Below are 16,226 nucleotides of genomic sequence, written 5' to 3'. Positions count from 1 at the left end.
GGGATGTTTGCTAGAGCTGTTGGGGAGAGTTGCAAACTAATGTGGCAGGGGGATGGGAACCGATGCAGGAAGTTGGAAGGTAGTAAAACAGGGACAGAAACAAAAGGCAGTAAGGGGGAAAGTGTAAGGCAGAGAAGCCACAGTCAAAAGTCAAAAAGGGCGACAGTACAAGGTACAGTGACTGAGGGAAGCTCAGTGAATTGGACCAGGAATACTAAAAGGAATAAAATGGGAAGTGAAAACATTAATGGTAAGCGACGCGGCAGGTTGTTACATGAAGATATGGGTTCAACGACAAGGAAAATTAGGAGAAAGGTTAAGAGGAAATATAACTTAGGAGAGGTTACTGATCGAGGTGTTAAGATTCAGAACCGAGGTTAAAAAAAAAAAGCCAACATAAAGTGTAGTTTACCTGAATGCTCGTAGTATTCTGAATAAGGTAAATTAGTTGATGGCGCAAATCATCGTGAATTACTATGATTTAGTGGCCATTACTGAAACATGGTTAAAGGATGGTCACGACTGGGAGTTAAATATTCAGGGGTATCAAACTATTCGGAAGGTCCGAGTGGATGGTAAGGGAGGTGGTGTAGCTCTGTTATTCAAGGATGACATCCGGGCAACAGTAAGGGATGACATCAGTGCTATGGAGAATAAGGTTGAATCCATTTGGGTGGAAATCAGGAATAGTAAGGTGAAAAAGTCACTGATCGGAGTTGTCTATAGGCCACCAAATAGTAACATTATGGTGGGGCAGGCAATAAACAAAGAAATAACTGATGCATGTAGAAATGGTACAGCAGTTATCATGGGGGATTTTAATCTACATGTTGATTGGTTTAACCAGGTCGGTCAAGGCAGCCTTTAAGGAGGAGTTGATAGAATGTATCCGCAATAGTTTCCTAGAACAGTATGTAATGGAACCTACGAGGGAACAAGCGGTCCTCGATCTGGTCCTGTGTAATGAGACCGGATTGATTCAGGATCTCATAGTTAGGGATCCTCTCGGAAGGAGCGATCACAATATGGTGGAATTTAAAATACAGATGGAGGGTGAGAAGGTAAAATCAAGCACTAGTGTTTTGTGCTCCAACAAAGGAGATTACAATGGGATGAGAGAAGAACTAGCTAAGTTAGACTGGGAGCAAAGACTTTATGGTGAAACAGTGGAGAACCTTCCGAGTGATTTTTCAGTGCTCAGCAAAGGTTTATACCAACAAAAAGGAAGGGCGGCAGAAAGAGGGAAAATCGACCGTGGATATCTAAGGAAATAAGCGAGAGTATCAAATTGAAAGAAAGATTAGTGGGAGACTAGAGGACTGGGAAATCTTTAGGGGGCAACAGAAAGCTACTAAAGCTATAAAGAAGAGTAAGATAGATTGAGAGTAAACCTGCTCAGAATATAAAAACACATAGTAAAAGTTTCTACAAATATATAAAACAAAAAAGAGTGGCTAAGGTAAATATTGGTCCTTTAGAGGATGAGAAGGGAGATGAGGAAATGGCTGAGGAACTGAACAGGTTTTTTGGGTCAGTCTTCACAGTGGAAGACACAAATAACATGCCAGTGACTGATGGAAATGAGGCTCTGACCGGTGAGGACCTTGAGAGGATTGTTATCACCAAGGAGGTAGTGATGGGCAAGCTAATGGGGCTAAAGGTAAACAAGTCTCCTGGCCCTGATGGAATGCATCCCAGATGGCTAGGGAAATTGCAAATGCACTAGTGATAATTTACCAAAATTCACTCGACTCTGGGGTTGTCCCGGCGGATTGGAAATTAGCAAACGTGACACCATTGCTTAAAAAAGGTAGGCAGAAAGCGGGTAATTATAGGCCAGTGAGCTTAACTTCGGTAGTAGGGAAGATGCTGGAATCGATCATCAAGGAAGAAATAGCGAGGCATCTGGATGGAAATTGTCCCATTGGGCAGATGCAGCATGGGTTCATAAAGGGCAGGTCGTGCCTAACTAATTTAGTGGAATTTTTTGAGGACATTACCAGTGCGGTAGATAACGGGGAGCCAATGGATGTGGTATATCTGGATTTCCAGAAAGCCTTTGACAAGGTGCCACACAAGGTTGCTGCATAAGATAAAGATGCATGGCATTAAGGGGAAAGTAGTAGCATGGATAGAGGATTGGTTAATTAATAGAAAGCAAAGAGTGGGGATTAATGGGTGTTTCTCTGGTTGGCAATCAGTAGCTAGTGGTGTCCCTCCGGGATCAGTGTTGGGCCCACAACTGTTCACAATTTACATAGATGATTTGGAGTTGGGGACCAAGTGCAATGTGTCCAAGTTTGCAGACGACACTAAGATAAGTGGTAAAGCAAAAAGTGCAGAGGATACTGGAAGTCTGCAAAGGGATTTGGATAGGCTAAGTGAATGGGCAAGGGTCTGGCAGATGGAATACAATGTTGACAAATGTGAGGTTATCCATTTTGGTAGGAATAACAGCAAAACGGATTATTATTTAAATGATAAAATATTAAAACATGCTGCTGTGCAGAGAGACCTGGGTGTGCTAGTGCATGAGTCGCAAAAAGTTGGTTTACAGGTGATTAAGAAGGCAAATGGAATTTTGTCCTTCATTGCTAGAGGGATGGAGTTTAAGACTAGGGAGGTTATGCTGCAGTTGTATAAGGTGTTAGTGAGGCCACACCTGGAGTATTGTGTTCAATATTGGTCTCCTTACCTGAGAAAGGATGTACTGTCACTGGAGGGTGTGCAGAGGAGATTCACTAGGTTAATCCCAGAGCTGAAGGGGTTGGATTACGAGGAGAGGTTGAGTAGACTGGGTGCCGTTTGTCTTCCACCTCTGGGAAGAACCTGCTCATTTGGGTTCTGGTTAAGTGTGCTCTGTGTACCACTTTTAGCTGCATTCTGTGTAGCTTTGCGCATGTGAAGTTGACCTGGTGCAGTGGTTTGCTCCGGAATTCCCACCCTATTTCAAACCCAAGTCCTCCTCCCACTTCTACCTCGTCCAGTTGGGTGTTAGCTCATCTTAGTCGTCTACTCACCAATACATGTCGCCATAATTCCCTTTCCATAGGATGTCCGCATGCAATAAGTCCTCTAGCAGTGATTGTTGGGGTGGTCGTGGGTACGTCTTTGTTTCCCTCTGTACATTTTGATCTGCAAGTAACTTAGTTCATTTCCTCCCTCCCCGTCAACTGGAACGTTCGTCGAGCATTGTCAGTGTAGCAGTCCCTAACTATCAGGATCCCCCTGTCCTGTCTCCATCTTTTTGAAGGTGGCATCCATAGTCACTGGCATGAACATGTGGTTGTTGCAGATGGGGCCCTTATCGGACATTTTGGTTAGTCCGAAATGCTCTCGCAATTGGTTCCACGACCGGACTTTTCCCTACAGACTTTTGGCTAGGATCGTGGCCAGTATTTTCGCGTCTTTTAGCAGCGCGATCGGTCTGTAGGAACTGCATTCTCGTCTTTTTTAGGTATCCGTGAGATTGAGGCTTGTGCTGGCGTGGGCGACAGGGTGCCCCTTACCAGTGAGTCTATGAACATTGTTATGGGATAGGTGTTTTCAGAACCTCAAAATGTATCATGGAGTTAAACCAAACCCCCCCCCCCCCCCCTATGGATTGTTGCTTTTGAAGCACACGGCATGTTCCCCAGGTGTAGTATTACAATTATGGACACGTGGTTTTTAAAACAAAACCATGTTTATTCCATGAACTGAAATTCACCTTTTAAATAAACATTGGATCTCTTAACGCCCCTTACTTCAAAGATAACCCCGAAAGTAATGCAACACTACCAATCCTGCAAACTTTTCCTTTACACATCCAAAAGACTTCACCTTCTCAAAAACAATAATACACCAGGTCACAGTTAATATATATTTTCTGTTGGATGGCAGAGATATCAGCTTGGTTGACTTCAGCTCCAGCACCTTGCTTTTCTTCCTGCAGCTCTCAGCAAAACACCCAGACACTCCAACTGAAGCCAAAAGCAGAAGTGAGCTCGGCTCCCCCCCCCCCACCCTCTGACATCACTTCAGTAATATGATCAGCTCCATTTCTTAAAGGTACATTGCTTAAACATCCAATTCTTAAAGGCACTCTCACATGACAACATCTCCCGCAGGTGCGGGGCAAATGCCTTTTATTAGTCTTTTGTAGAAGTCTGTCTGGAAGCCATCTGGTCCCGGCGCCTTCCCCGCCTGCATGGAGCTAAAAATCACTCCATCAGTGCTTCCAGGCTGCGTCTCCTATCCTCTCCCGCAACTGGCATGTCCAGTCCAATGCCTGCTGGGGGCTCTTGAGGTGTACAGCCCCCGGTAGAAGGTCTCTAATGACTTGTTGACCTTTTCCGTCTCTGCTACCAAGTTGCCTTGCTGTCCCTAATCTGGGCTATTTTCTCAGCTGATGAGCCAGCAGGCAGCTAGCTTTGTCTCATACAGGGTCCCCTGTGCCTGGCAGATTTGGTGTACTGCTTTCCTCGTGGCGAGCTGGTTCAAGTCCATCTGTAGCTTTTTCCTCTCCGCCAGGAGCTCTATGGTCGGGGCCTCCAGATTATCGTCAGTCTATCTCCAGTATGGAGTCGACTAGCTGTTGTCTAGCCACCTTCTCTCTTCCCTATCTCTCCGTGCTTTTATAAGTGATAATTTCTCCCCTGATCACAGCCTTCTGCGCTCCCTGAACGTGGTGGGTGAGACCTCCCTATTCTGGTTATTGGTCGCACATTCATCTTTGGTCTCTGATTTTCTCGCAGAAAGCCTTGTCTGCCAGGAGGGCGGTGTCCAACCTCCATGGGGGAGCATTGGGTATTGCTCATCTTCAAGCTCACACCCATAATGTGGGGCGTGGTCTGAGATTGCAATCGTGGAGTATTCCACTCTTGCTTGCCCTGGAAGCACCAATTTCCCCACTACAAAGAAGTCAATTCGTGAATATACATTGTGTACCTGGGAGAAGGAGAACTCCTCTCCTGGGTGGGTGAACTGCCATGGGTCCACTGCTCCATGAATGTGCCGGGTTCTTGACCTGTCTGCCCGTGGGTCCAAGTTTCCCCCATGGTGTGTCGGGGATATCCCCCAGGTTTTCTTTAACATGTCCCAGTTGGGAGCGTACATGTTCACCAGGCCTACCAATGCCCTGTCCAGGACACCGCTGACCAGGATATACTGACCCCCTGGGTCTGTAACCGTCCTCGTCGCCGTGAAAGCTGCCCTCTTAACCATATGGCTAGCCCTCGTCCCGTAGGAATGGTAGGTCTGCCCCACCCAACCCTTCCTTACCCGCAGTCAGTCCTTCTCTCTTGGGTGTGTCTCTTGGAAGAAGGCTACATCAGCTTTCATACATTTCAGGTGGGCAAGGACTCTGGATCTTTTCACTGGGCCGTTAAGTCCCCTGACGTTCCAGATGACTATCATGATGCGCCCCCCCCCCCCCCCCCCCCCCCCCGTTCTTGTGGCATCAATACTACTTACCTGGAGGATGTGCCCCCGCACTCCGGGGTTTGCCTTTTTGTTCAGGGACCCTCAAGTGGTTGCTAGCAGTGCCATTTTGTTGCAAGTTGCCATGTGTGGTCTGTTGTAGTTGTAGCCAGTCTAATGCCCTCATTCCTTCTTTACCCATATTTACCTTCTGGTGTTTCCTTCTCCTCTTTCTGCTTTCCCCCTTGCGGCCCATCTCTCCCACGCTTCCTGGTGCTAGCTACCCTGCTAGTGTGGTGGCCCCCCTCCTGGGGCTAGTTATGCATCCCCTCGTCGCCCGTTGCCTCGGCTTCTTCTACGCTCTGCTGCTCTCGTTCCTACCTTCCTCTCTTTCTCCCTTGTCCCAGAACGAGGCAGTACAATCCTGACCCCCAATGTGGTCGACATGGTGGTTCAATTCAAAAAGTAGAAAGTAAACATTAGTCTCTTCCTATGGGCTCTTCATCGCTATCCCTGCTGCCGCTTCTCTAGTCCTTTTCTCCGAGACGACTTGCCCGCGTCCGCAGGGGCCGTGCCAAAGTGCTCCAATTTGCTGATTATTGCCCTTGGCTGCTCCTCTGTTTTAGGCGATGCGACCGGTATGCTCTTGTCCGTTTCCTGGTGGACTGGGGAAGCTATCCCTTCCCACCATTTGAGCCACCTAGTCCGTGGGGTTCCTACCTCCTGCAGGTCCATGATCCTTGAGTTTTGATGTCTCGACCGGCAAACCTCCAGTTCCAGATGGATTGTGTCCCAGGCTGCTTTGGGAGGCGAGGGAGGAATTTGCAGGGGCTCTGACCCCAATTTTTAATTCCCCTCTAACCACTGAGGAGGTACTGGAGAATAGCTAATGTGGTTCCAGTATTTAAGAAATAATCTTTATTGGTGTCACAGGTAGGTTTACATTAACACTGCGGGCAGTGCAGTGCTGAGCACTGCTGTCTATGGCGCTGAGGACCCGGAGCACTGTCTGTGTGGAGATTTCACATTCTCCCTGTGTCTGCGTGGGTTTCACCCCCACAACCCAAAGATGTGCAGGTTAGGTGGATTGACTACGCTTAATTGGGGGGGGGGGGGGTGCGGGTGGAGGGGAGAGAAATTGGGTACTCTAAATTAAAAAAACATAACCCTTCCAAATGCTCCACACGGCCTGGGATTGAACCTGGGTCCTCAGCGCCGTAGGCAGCAGTGCTTACCACTGTCACTGTGCCACTCTAGGAGACCAGAGGCAGCTGTTGAAGTGACCGGAAGCCAGTGACTTACCACAAGGATCTGTGCTGGGTCCCTGATTATTCGTTATTTATATAAACAATAGAGATAATTATGTGCAAGGTAGGATCAGTAACTTTGCAAATGATCCAAAGATTGGCCGGGTGGTAAACCGTATGGTTGTGTCTTGGGTTACAGGAAGATCTAGATTGGATGGTCAAATGAGAAGAAAAATGGCAGGTGGAATTTGACTCTGAAACGTGAGGCGATACACTTTGGAAGGAGAAATTTGACAAGGAAGTAGTTAATGAATGGCCTGACACTGGGAAGTTCTGAGGAACAAAAAGACCATGGTGTGTTTGTCCAAGGATCAGACCAGGGCAGGTTAATAGGGTGGTGCAAAAAGCATGTGGGCCACTTGCCTTTATCAATCGAGATATAGATTACAAATGGGTGGCACGATAGCACAATGGTTAGCACTTCACAGAGCCAGGGTCCCAGGTTCTCTTTGGAGAAAGAGTTGAGGAGATTTGATAGATGTGTTCAAAATGATGTGTCCAGCAGAATAAATGGAGAGAACTTGTTCCTATTGGTGAAAGACTCTTTTTCAATAAATGTTTTTTATTGGGTTTTCAAACCTAGCATATTTACAGGTGTACACAAACAAAGGAAAAAGAAAAAAATACAGGAGAAAAACAAAGTGAGAAGATAGTACATACATAACGCTATATATTTAGCAAAATCACGTAACTAGTGAGTAAAGAAAACTGGGGAAGTGTATATACATCGAGGCGGCACTAAACATTTACAGTATACCTTTTATATACAAGTCTTGTGTGTTCTTCCATTTTTTTCCCCAACACAAAAGAGTACATAAAGCACTGGTAATACGAAAATGGATCTGGGGGGGTGCTAGGCTGGGTGGCACCCCTGATGTTGCTTGCTTGCTTCTCCCGTTTTTTTTGGTGGGAAAGGGTGAGACTTTAAGGTGATTTGGAAAAGAACTACAGGAACAGGAGGAAGAACCTTCTTGCATCGCTCAGTCAGTATCAGGATCATGGTGCCTGAGAGTGTGGTAGAGACTGATTTAATCATGAGTTGCATAAGGGGAACTGTGAGCACCTGAAGAGCAAATTTGCACGGTTCTGGGAAAAGGACAGCGATGTGGCACTAATAGGGTTGCTCTTGCAGAGAGCCAACATGGACACCACAAGCTGAGTGACTGCTGCCTTCAGTGCTTGTGACCATTCTGATTGTTCAGTGCAGATTAACCAGAATGATGTCCCGAGTTGGGCGATTAGCTGGGCCCAGATTTGCATAACGGCAAGAGTGGGGCCATTCCTGACTCTGCAAACCCAACCTGGAAAGAGTCCCAGAAGTTGGGATTTTCTTTCTGGGGGTGGGGTGGGTTAATGTCTGCTTTCTGTCCCTTGAATGACTGTGGAGGTGGGAAGGCCTTCCTCTGTACACTGGCAAGTGAAAGATTGAATGGAAAACAAAACATACAGCCCCCCCTTGCCTGTATCCACTCCATGCCAACCTATGGCCTTGCACCCATAGCAAGCAATTTTTCTCTGAACATTCTAGCCATTTGTTTCAAAAAGCTGATTTTTAAAATATATTGACAGTTGGTTTTTTGGCACTGAATTTGACGGGTTTGTTGGCTGTTTCCGTGAGCTTGACAGTAATGGATTATGCACTTAAAAAAAAAAAAAAAAAAAAAAAATGCAGGGCATCTGGTCTCCTGAATGTGTCCCAGGCCAATATCTAATGGGGTACCGTGCCTCTTCAAACGGGTACCCTGGCTATCTAAACAAATCCACAAAGTTCAGATCTGATCTAACTTCGGGTTTTGCGTTCCTGGCCTATCTGGATCAGTGGAGGCAGCTGATGGTTTATGACCAGCTGACACTTTAAACTGTGCATGCATGAATCCTGGCCTTGCTCCAGTCCTGCCTTTGCAAAAATAGGCAGTGCCGTGTTCGGAGACCGGATATCCGATTTCTGGGCGCGTCTGCCATTTTCACCATGACTGAGGTCCTCAGTGGTTAAAATCCAGGCCCAAGTTTTGAGGAGAAACCAGAGCTGATGGGCCTCATATCGCTGGAGCCGAAGAGTTGGAACAGGGAGACGAACGATTTGTTAAAACTATAAATCTTCAGTAGTCATGTGGGGAGTAAATTTCCTCTACTGGGGAGTTGGTGATGAGTCCCATATAAATTTTCTGTGCAGAGTACGTGAAATTCCTTTCCACCGTGTAATTGCATCATGGGAGTGCTTTTCTATTGCAATTAAGGGACAATGAAAACTGTTTGAAGCAGAGAAAGATGCAAGACTTTGAAGTTAGTTTAAATTGGTTTACAGGAAATCACATAGAAAATAAACCATTGGGACCCCACCGTGTAGGGTTCCATGGTTGTCAAGGGCCTCTCTTGCCTTGTTATGTTTTCTTGAGTTTCTGGGGCCAAATACCATTGCCTATTCTCCATTGAAACCTTGGTGCTGATGGTTATCAAGTGACCTTGCTTGAAAAATGTCTCTGGATTGAGTTTGGCTGTGATCTCAATCACCCTTGACTTGTTCACAATTGCTGGGATACGGCATGAAGGTGAAGTGCTGACACTTCGGTGAAATCCCAGGAGTGTCCGTGCAAACTTTTTAAATTTTATTTAGAATACCCAATTAATTCTTTCCAAGGGGCAAATTGGCATGGCCAATTCACCTACCCTGCACATCTTCTTTTGGGTTGTGGGGGCGAAACCCACGCAAACACGAGGAGAATGTGCAAACTCCACACGGACAGTGACCCAGAGCCCCGATCGACCTGGGACCTCTGCGCTGTGAGGCAGCAGGGCTAACCCACAGCGCCACCGTGCTGCCCCGTGTCAGCGCAAACTTGGTGTTTCGGAACAAATAATTTGGTAGGAGATCATCCCTTTTTGGTTGTGAAGTTGGCTACTAGGAATGTGTGAAGGGTTGCAAGGTGTTTCTGCTTTGGCTGTGATTGTTGATATGAATGGAGTGTAGATAGTAATTCTAGATTTGTTTGGCTCCGCTGCCGGTAAAACTGGAACTGATCATTTGGTGTTTTAGTCTTGCAAATCTGTCTCTGCTAGGTGCTGGCTGCATATTAATGCACCTTGTAGTTTCTTTCATGTTGGTTTATTGCTCTGGCAGATGTGGATGTTGGACTGCATTCTGCCATTTTATTGCTGCTTCGTATTGATGACCATTTAGAATCCCAAGCTAAAATACACCAATAAACAAGTAAACTATGACTCACTTGTACCTTTTAAATGACGCTCTGGTATGGTCATCTGTTTTGAAATATTTGTGAAATCAATATTACAATTGGTAATCTGAGTATTTTTGTTGTGAGATGGTTGTAATTTGATAGATGACTGGAACGGAAAAATTTATGGCTTTAAGGAAATTTGATTTTTTTTGTGTTTTATCTTGCAGTAATTACCACCTTTCCAACTGGCCGATACCTCCAACTGGCCGATACGGCTGTTACATTTTTCCTGTCTTTGTTTGATGGCAGAATAAAACAAAATGCTGGATTTGGATTTTGATAGTATTGGACAGTGCTTTGCTCTGGATTTTAATCGGTCTAATGTCACTATAATGCAGTTGCAGGGTTTGCAGAATCTGTTACTATAAACGAAAATGACTTCGACAGCAGAGGTGGAAGAAGATGTGGGTTCGGCAGAGGTGATCGTGCTGGATTTCCAAGAGTTAATGCACAAAATGGTAAGAGTTGGAGAAATGCACATCTGTTCACTTCTAGTCTTTCAGAATCCTTTCCCATTTTTCAGGGTCACAGAATTTGGTGGGTGGAAGAGGCCAAGCTTCAAGCCATCGTCAACATCTTTTACTGAGGAGCATCAGAGTATGGGTGCTCTAAGACAAAATGTCCACTACCAACCTAACCCCACCACACAGCACTGCATATCAAAATCCATTTGTGATCTACAGAGCTGTAGTGAGACCCACCCTTCTATATGGTTCTTTTTTAAAATTTAAAGTACCCAATTCTTTTTTCCCCAATTAAGGGGCACTTTAGATGTCAATCCACCTACCTGCACATCTTTGGGATGTGGGGGTGAGACGCACACAGACACACAGAATGTGTGAACTTCACATGAACAGTGACTCCGGGCCGGGTTAGAACCTGGGTCCTCGGTGCCGTGAGGCAGAAGTGCTAACTGCTGTGCCACCCTTCCATATGTTTCTGAGACGTGCACTACGTACATCAGGCATCTCAAGACTCTTGAGAGAAGTACCACCAGCACTGCCTGCACGAGATCTTGCAAATCCATTGGCAGGATTGGTGCAGCAACACTTGTGTTCTCGCTCTGACCATCAAAGCATTGACCACACACTTATCAGCTCTGCTGGGCTTGCTACATGGCCTACGTGCTTGACACGAGACTCCTTAAACATGTGCTGTACTCTGGTTTACTAGAATGATCTAGTTGAGACTGAGAATTTATACCTAAAAGGTTGAGGAGTGACATAATAAGACGTCTTCAGGATTATGGAAGGCTTTGGTAAGGTAGACAATAGAAAAGGTGCATCACTTGTGTGCAAGACCAGAACTAAGGGCATAAATACAAGATGATCTGTAATAAATGCAGTAGGGAATTGAAGAGAAAGTTGTTTGGAACAGTTGAGGTGAGTAGCATGGAGACAATTAGACTATGCTTGAGGGAGAATGGAATAAAAGGATCTGCTAATGAGGTTCCATGAAGTACAGGTGGAGGTTCATTGGAAACACCTGGACCAATTGGGCTAAATGGCTGCTTTTGGGCTTCAAATACAAGGGATCAACCGTGCTCTGTTTTACCTGTTTCTTTCTGGATTCTATCCCACATTTATATTTCATTGCTTGCATTTGGTCCTTGGGTGTCTTGTTCATTTGCATCATCTTCCATTTCCTTTTTACCCCACCTCTCTGCTGTTCCACCTACCAAACTTTCTCTCTCCAAAATCATCATTTTATATTTAATTGTCTGCCTCTTGTGTCACTGGAATATTTTGCAAATGTTTTCTTTTCCTAAATGTTAAGATCCAATATAAGAGCCATGTTTTATAAATAATTTGAAGTCGTATCTCCCAAATGTAAACTTTCTTTTTCTTAAAAGTTGCTGTGAAAGCAAGTGGAGATGCTCCTTTTGGCAGAGGCAGCCCTGTGGGCCGAGGTGGCCTTGGTGCAAGAGGAGGATTTGGTGGTCAATCCGGTGAGGATATTTTAAACTTTGTAATTGTGTTGTAAGTATTCTGAAATAAAGATTTTTGTTATGGTTAAGTGGATGTTTTTTTTCTTTATAAATTTAGAGTATCCAATTTTTTCCCTAATTAAGGGGCAATTTAACATGGTCAATCCCCCTGCACAATGTGGGTTGTGGCGGTGCAAACTCCAGACGGAAAGTGACCCAGGACCGGGATCGAACCTTGGGACCTCAGTGCTGTGAGGCAGCAGTGCTAACCACTGTGCCACCATGCCGCCCTTGTTAAGTGGATGTCTGATGGCCAAACTCTTATGTTTTGAATCTTCAGTTCAAGCTGCTGAGAAATCTACATCTATTGGGCAGGTTCTTCTGTTGTCCAATGCCAAGTCCTTGCAAGGACAGGTGCAGGTTCCCTGAATCTGGACCGTTGATGATGCAGGATAGCAGAACGGAGAGATGCACACCTCCTCCAATGAGCCATACTGATGATCATTAGCAACAAAGAAAATTACAACACAGGAATAGGACCTTCGGCCCTCCAAGCCTGCACCGACCATGCTGCCTGTCTGAGCTAAAATCACCTACCATTCCAGGCACCATATCCCTCTATTCCCATCCGATTCATGTATTTGTCAAAATCCGTTTTCCCCCCCCCCTCCCCCTCCCTTAAAAGTCACTACCGAGGGCAGCACAGTGGTTAGCACTGCTGTCTCACTGCGCCGGGGTCCCAGGTTCAATCGCAGCTCTGGGTCACTGTCCGTGTAGTATTTGCATATTCTCCCTGTGTTTGCATGGGTTTTGCCCCCACAACACAAAGATGTACAGGGTAGGTGGATAGGCCATGCAAATTGCCCCTTAATTGGAGAAAATGAATTGGGTACTCTAAATTTATTTTTAAAAAGTCACTATCTTCTCTGTTTCCACTACCTCCTCTGGCAGCAAGTTCCAGGCTCCCACCACACAGTTTATATTTATTTTTAAAAAAGACCTGCCTCTCGCATCTTAAAACCTATGCCCCCTAGTAATTGACTCTTCCATCCTGGGGAAAATACTTCTGACTATGTCCCTCAATCTTGTAGACTTCTTATCAGGTTTTCCCCTCACACTCAGTCATTCCAGTGAGAACAAACAGAGTTTATCCACATTCTGGTAATCCTTTCTGAACCCTCTCCAAAGCCTCCATCCGTGTGGCAACCAGAATTGAACACTATATTCCAAGAGCGGCCTAACTAAGGTTCTATAAAGCTGCAACATGACTTGCCAATTTTTAAACAATGCCCTGGCCGATGAAGGCAAGCACCACCATCTCCACCTGCGTTGTCACTTTCTGTGACCTGTGTACCTGTACACCCAAATCCCTCTGTCTATCAATACTCTTAAGGGTTCTGCCATTTACTGTATATTTCCCATCTCTATTAGACCTTCCAAAATGCATTTCCTCACATTTGTCCGGATTAAACTCCATCTGCCATCTCTCCGCCCAAGTCTCCAACTGATCTGTATCCTCTGACAGTCCTCATCGCTATCTGCAATTCCACCAACCTTATGCCATCTGCGAACTTACCAATCAAACCAGTTACACTTTCCTCAAAATTATAGCACTGATCCCTGAGGAATGCCACTAGTCACAGTGCTCCATTCGGAAATGCACCCTTCCATTGCTACCCTCTGACTTCTATGACCGAGCCAGTTCTGTATCCATTTTGCCAGCTCCCCTCTGATCCCGTGAAACTTCACCTTCTGTACCAGTCTGTCATGAAGGACCTTGTCAAAGGCCTTTCTGAAGTCCATGCAGACACCATCCACTGCCCTACCCTCCTCAATCATCTTCGTCACTTCCTCAAAACTCGATCAAGTTAGTGAGGCACGACCTCCCCATCACAAAACATATGTTGCCTCTCACTAATATGTCCATTTATTTCCCAGTGGAAGTAAGTCCTGTTTCGAAAAATCCTCTTCAATAATTTCCCTAACACTGACGAAAGACTCACTGGCCTGTAATTACCTGTATTATCCTTGCTACCTTCTTAAATCAAAGGAACAACATTGGCTGATCTCCGATCCTCTGGGACCTCCCCTGTAGCCAGTGAGGATACAAATATTTATCACGAGGCCTCAGCAATTTCCTGGGGACTTGTCGACTACATTCCCTGGGGACTTTTCTACTACATTAATGTTTTGCAAGACCACCAATATCTCCTCCTTTTTGATATCCACATGACCCAAACCTGGGATATCCTAGATTTGTTACATTGTGTTGTAAATTAATCATCTGTTTTGAATTATAATTTTTATTTTGGGTAGGTGAAAGTAGTGGATTTGGTCTAAGTCGTGGAAGAGCAGGCTTTCGATCTGCACTTGCGACAAGAGGTGAGATGTTACGCATTATTACAACCATCCCTCTTTTTGGCCTAGTATTTCATATAGGATAGTATTTCATATCCTAGTATTTCCTATTTCATGATTGTAAAGGTAATCATATCCTAGTATTTCATATCCTATTTCATGATTGTAAAGGTAATTAGCATGTCAGCCTAGATAGGAGTTTGTTAAACAGGATGAATGCATTTGGAACCATGATGGCCTGCCGGCTAACTTTTTTTTTTTCTTTTTTCTCTTTCCTTTCTCTCTTTTCCCCCCCCATCTCTCATTCCCTTCATGAGTCAGTCTTTACTACTCATGCTCTGGGCTGATTTTGCTAGATTAGTGAAGTATTCTATGTTGGCTGTTGTTCTTAGGCTGGAATGGGTGCAATGTCTGATGTTGGAAAAAGGAGAGTCTTCGATAATTTATGGCAGAACTCTGTGGATTCTTGATAAGCAAGGGGGAGTGAAAGGTTACCTGGTAGTTGGGAATGCTGGAGCCATGATCTTTATTGAATGGCTGAGCAGGCACAAGGGGCCAAGTAGCCCATGCCTGCTAATTCCTATGTTCGTATGAGGATCAGCCCAACAAAAACAGCAATGTAGTATGACTTAAATAGCAAGTCCTGTGTGAAGATCATTTGAGCAAGGTACTGAATCTTTTCCTATAGCATTTACAGTGCAGAAGGAGGCCATTCAGTCCATCGAGTCTGCACCAGCTCTTGGAAAGAGCACCGTACTTAAACCCACACCTCCACGTTATCCCCATAACCCAGTAACCGCACCTGACCTTTTGGACACCTAAGGGACATAGTGAGGCCAATCCACCTAACCTGCACATCTTTGAACTGAGGGAGGAAACCAGAGCAGCCGGAGGAAACACGCGCAGACTGGGAAACTCCACCGACCCCATAGACAGTCACCCGTCTGGAATTGAACCCTGGTCCTTGGAGCTGCGAGGCAGCAGTGCTAACAACGCTCCCTGAAGGGCTGTACCATCTCTGGAATTGTACTGCAGAAGGAACTGCCTCACGATGGGAGAAATTGAGATATACATGGCTGACTTCCTGTGGTAATATATTGACATGCCGGTGTGAATCCATTGAATCCCCAGTGCAGAAGGAAACCATTTGGCCATCGAGTAACACCAACCCTTTGAAAGAACACCCTACCTAGGCCCACCTAATGTGCATTTGTGCTTCGTTGCCACTTTCTCGTTTTAGCCTTAGTTTAATTGCTCTTGTTCTATCACCTTTGCTCTTGAGTCACCAGGTATCTTTCTGATACCGCCACGTGGTTCAAGTCCGAGTAATGATCAATAATCCAACACACCGCTTAGTAAGAGATACATCAACGCACATTTATTATATACAGCAATCAATACTTATACATTAATTCTACTTCTAAGCTACTTCCTACAACTAACCGGCCAATACTTAACTTTGGAAATGGCCCACCAAGTCAGGGAAACAAATGGCCTTTCGTATGGGTTCCGAGCCTGCGGGATTCAAAGCGGGTACAGGTCGATAGTCAGGAGTGCCTATCTGGTAGCGAGCGTTGGAGTAAGACTTACTATTTCTCGCGGCTGTTGCAGAGGGTCAGCAGAAGGGTCTCGAAGGGTGCGGAGAGGAGAAGGGTCGATTTGAACTTGGCTCCTATTCTTAGTCTCCAGGGGCTTCCCGCCTCTCGGGGTGGACTTTGTACCTGGTTCCAAGCGATTGGACTCGGTCCCAATCACTTGGTTCGATATTCTCCAATGCTGGAGTGATTCCTTGATCGATGGGTGGTTTCGAGGTGGTCAGTCAATTCTCTTTGTGTCGGCTCCTGCTGGCGCCAAAAAGTCTGGGTTGGCTTTGTGTGTCTAATTTGTAGCATATTGTTCCCAGGGATTCCTAATTTATATGCAGATGGCTGGTGTGTTATTGGCTGCAGGTATTGATTCTGTCTGGCCTCCCCAGAGGTGAATACACTGTTTTACCTG

General features: G+C 45.5%; 1 protein-coding gene across 6 annotated transcripts in view; it reads left to right on the top strand.

Annotated features, from left to right (window-relative positions):
- Nucleotides 1-16,226, top strand: part of ddx4 (DEAD (Asp-Glu-Ala-Asp) box polypeptide 4) — a 168,718-nt gene that overhangs the window by 98,755 nt on the left and 53,737 nt on the right. For all 6 annotated transcript variants that reach the window (XM_072497023.1, XM_072497022.1, XM_072497018.1 and 3 more), the window contains exons 5-7: nt 10,282-10,401; nt 11,796-11,891; nt 14,187-14,252. In XM_072497023.1, the coding sequence (XP_072353124.1) occupies nt 10,282-10,401; nt 11,796-11,891; nt 14,187-14,252 (282 nt within the window). The remainder of the gene's footprint in view (nt 1-10,281; nt 10,402-11,795; nt 11,892-14,186; nt 14,253-16,226) is intronic.

The sequence above is a fragment of the Scyliorhinus torazame genome, chromosome 3, assembly GCF_047496885.1.
Source record: "Scyliorhinus torazame isolate Kashiwa2021f chromosome 3, sScyTor2.1, whole genome shotgun sequence".
NCBI lineage: Eukaryota > Metazoa > Chordata > Chondrichthyes > Carcharhiniformes > Scyliorhinidae > Scyliorhinus > Scyliorhinus torazame.
The sequence above is the reverse complement of the archived record's forward strand: the minus strand, read 5'-3'. Positions and strand labels throughout refer to the sequence as shown.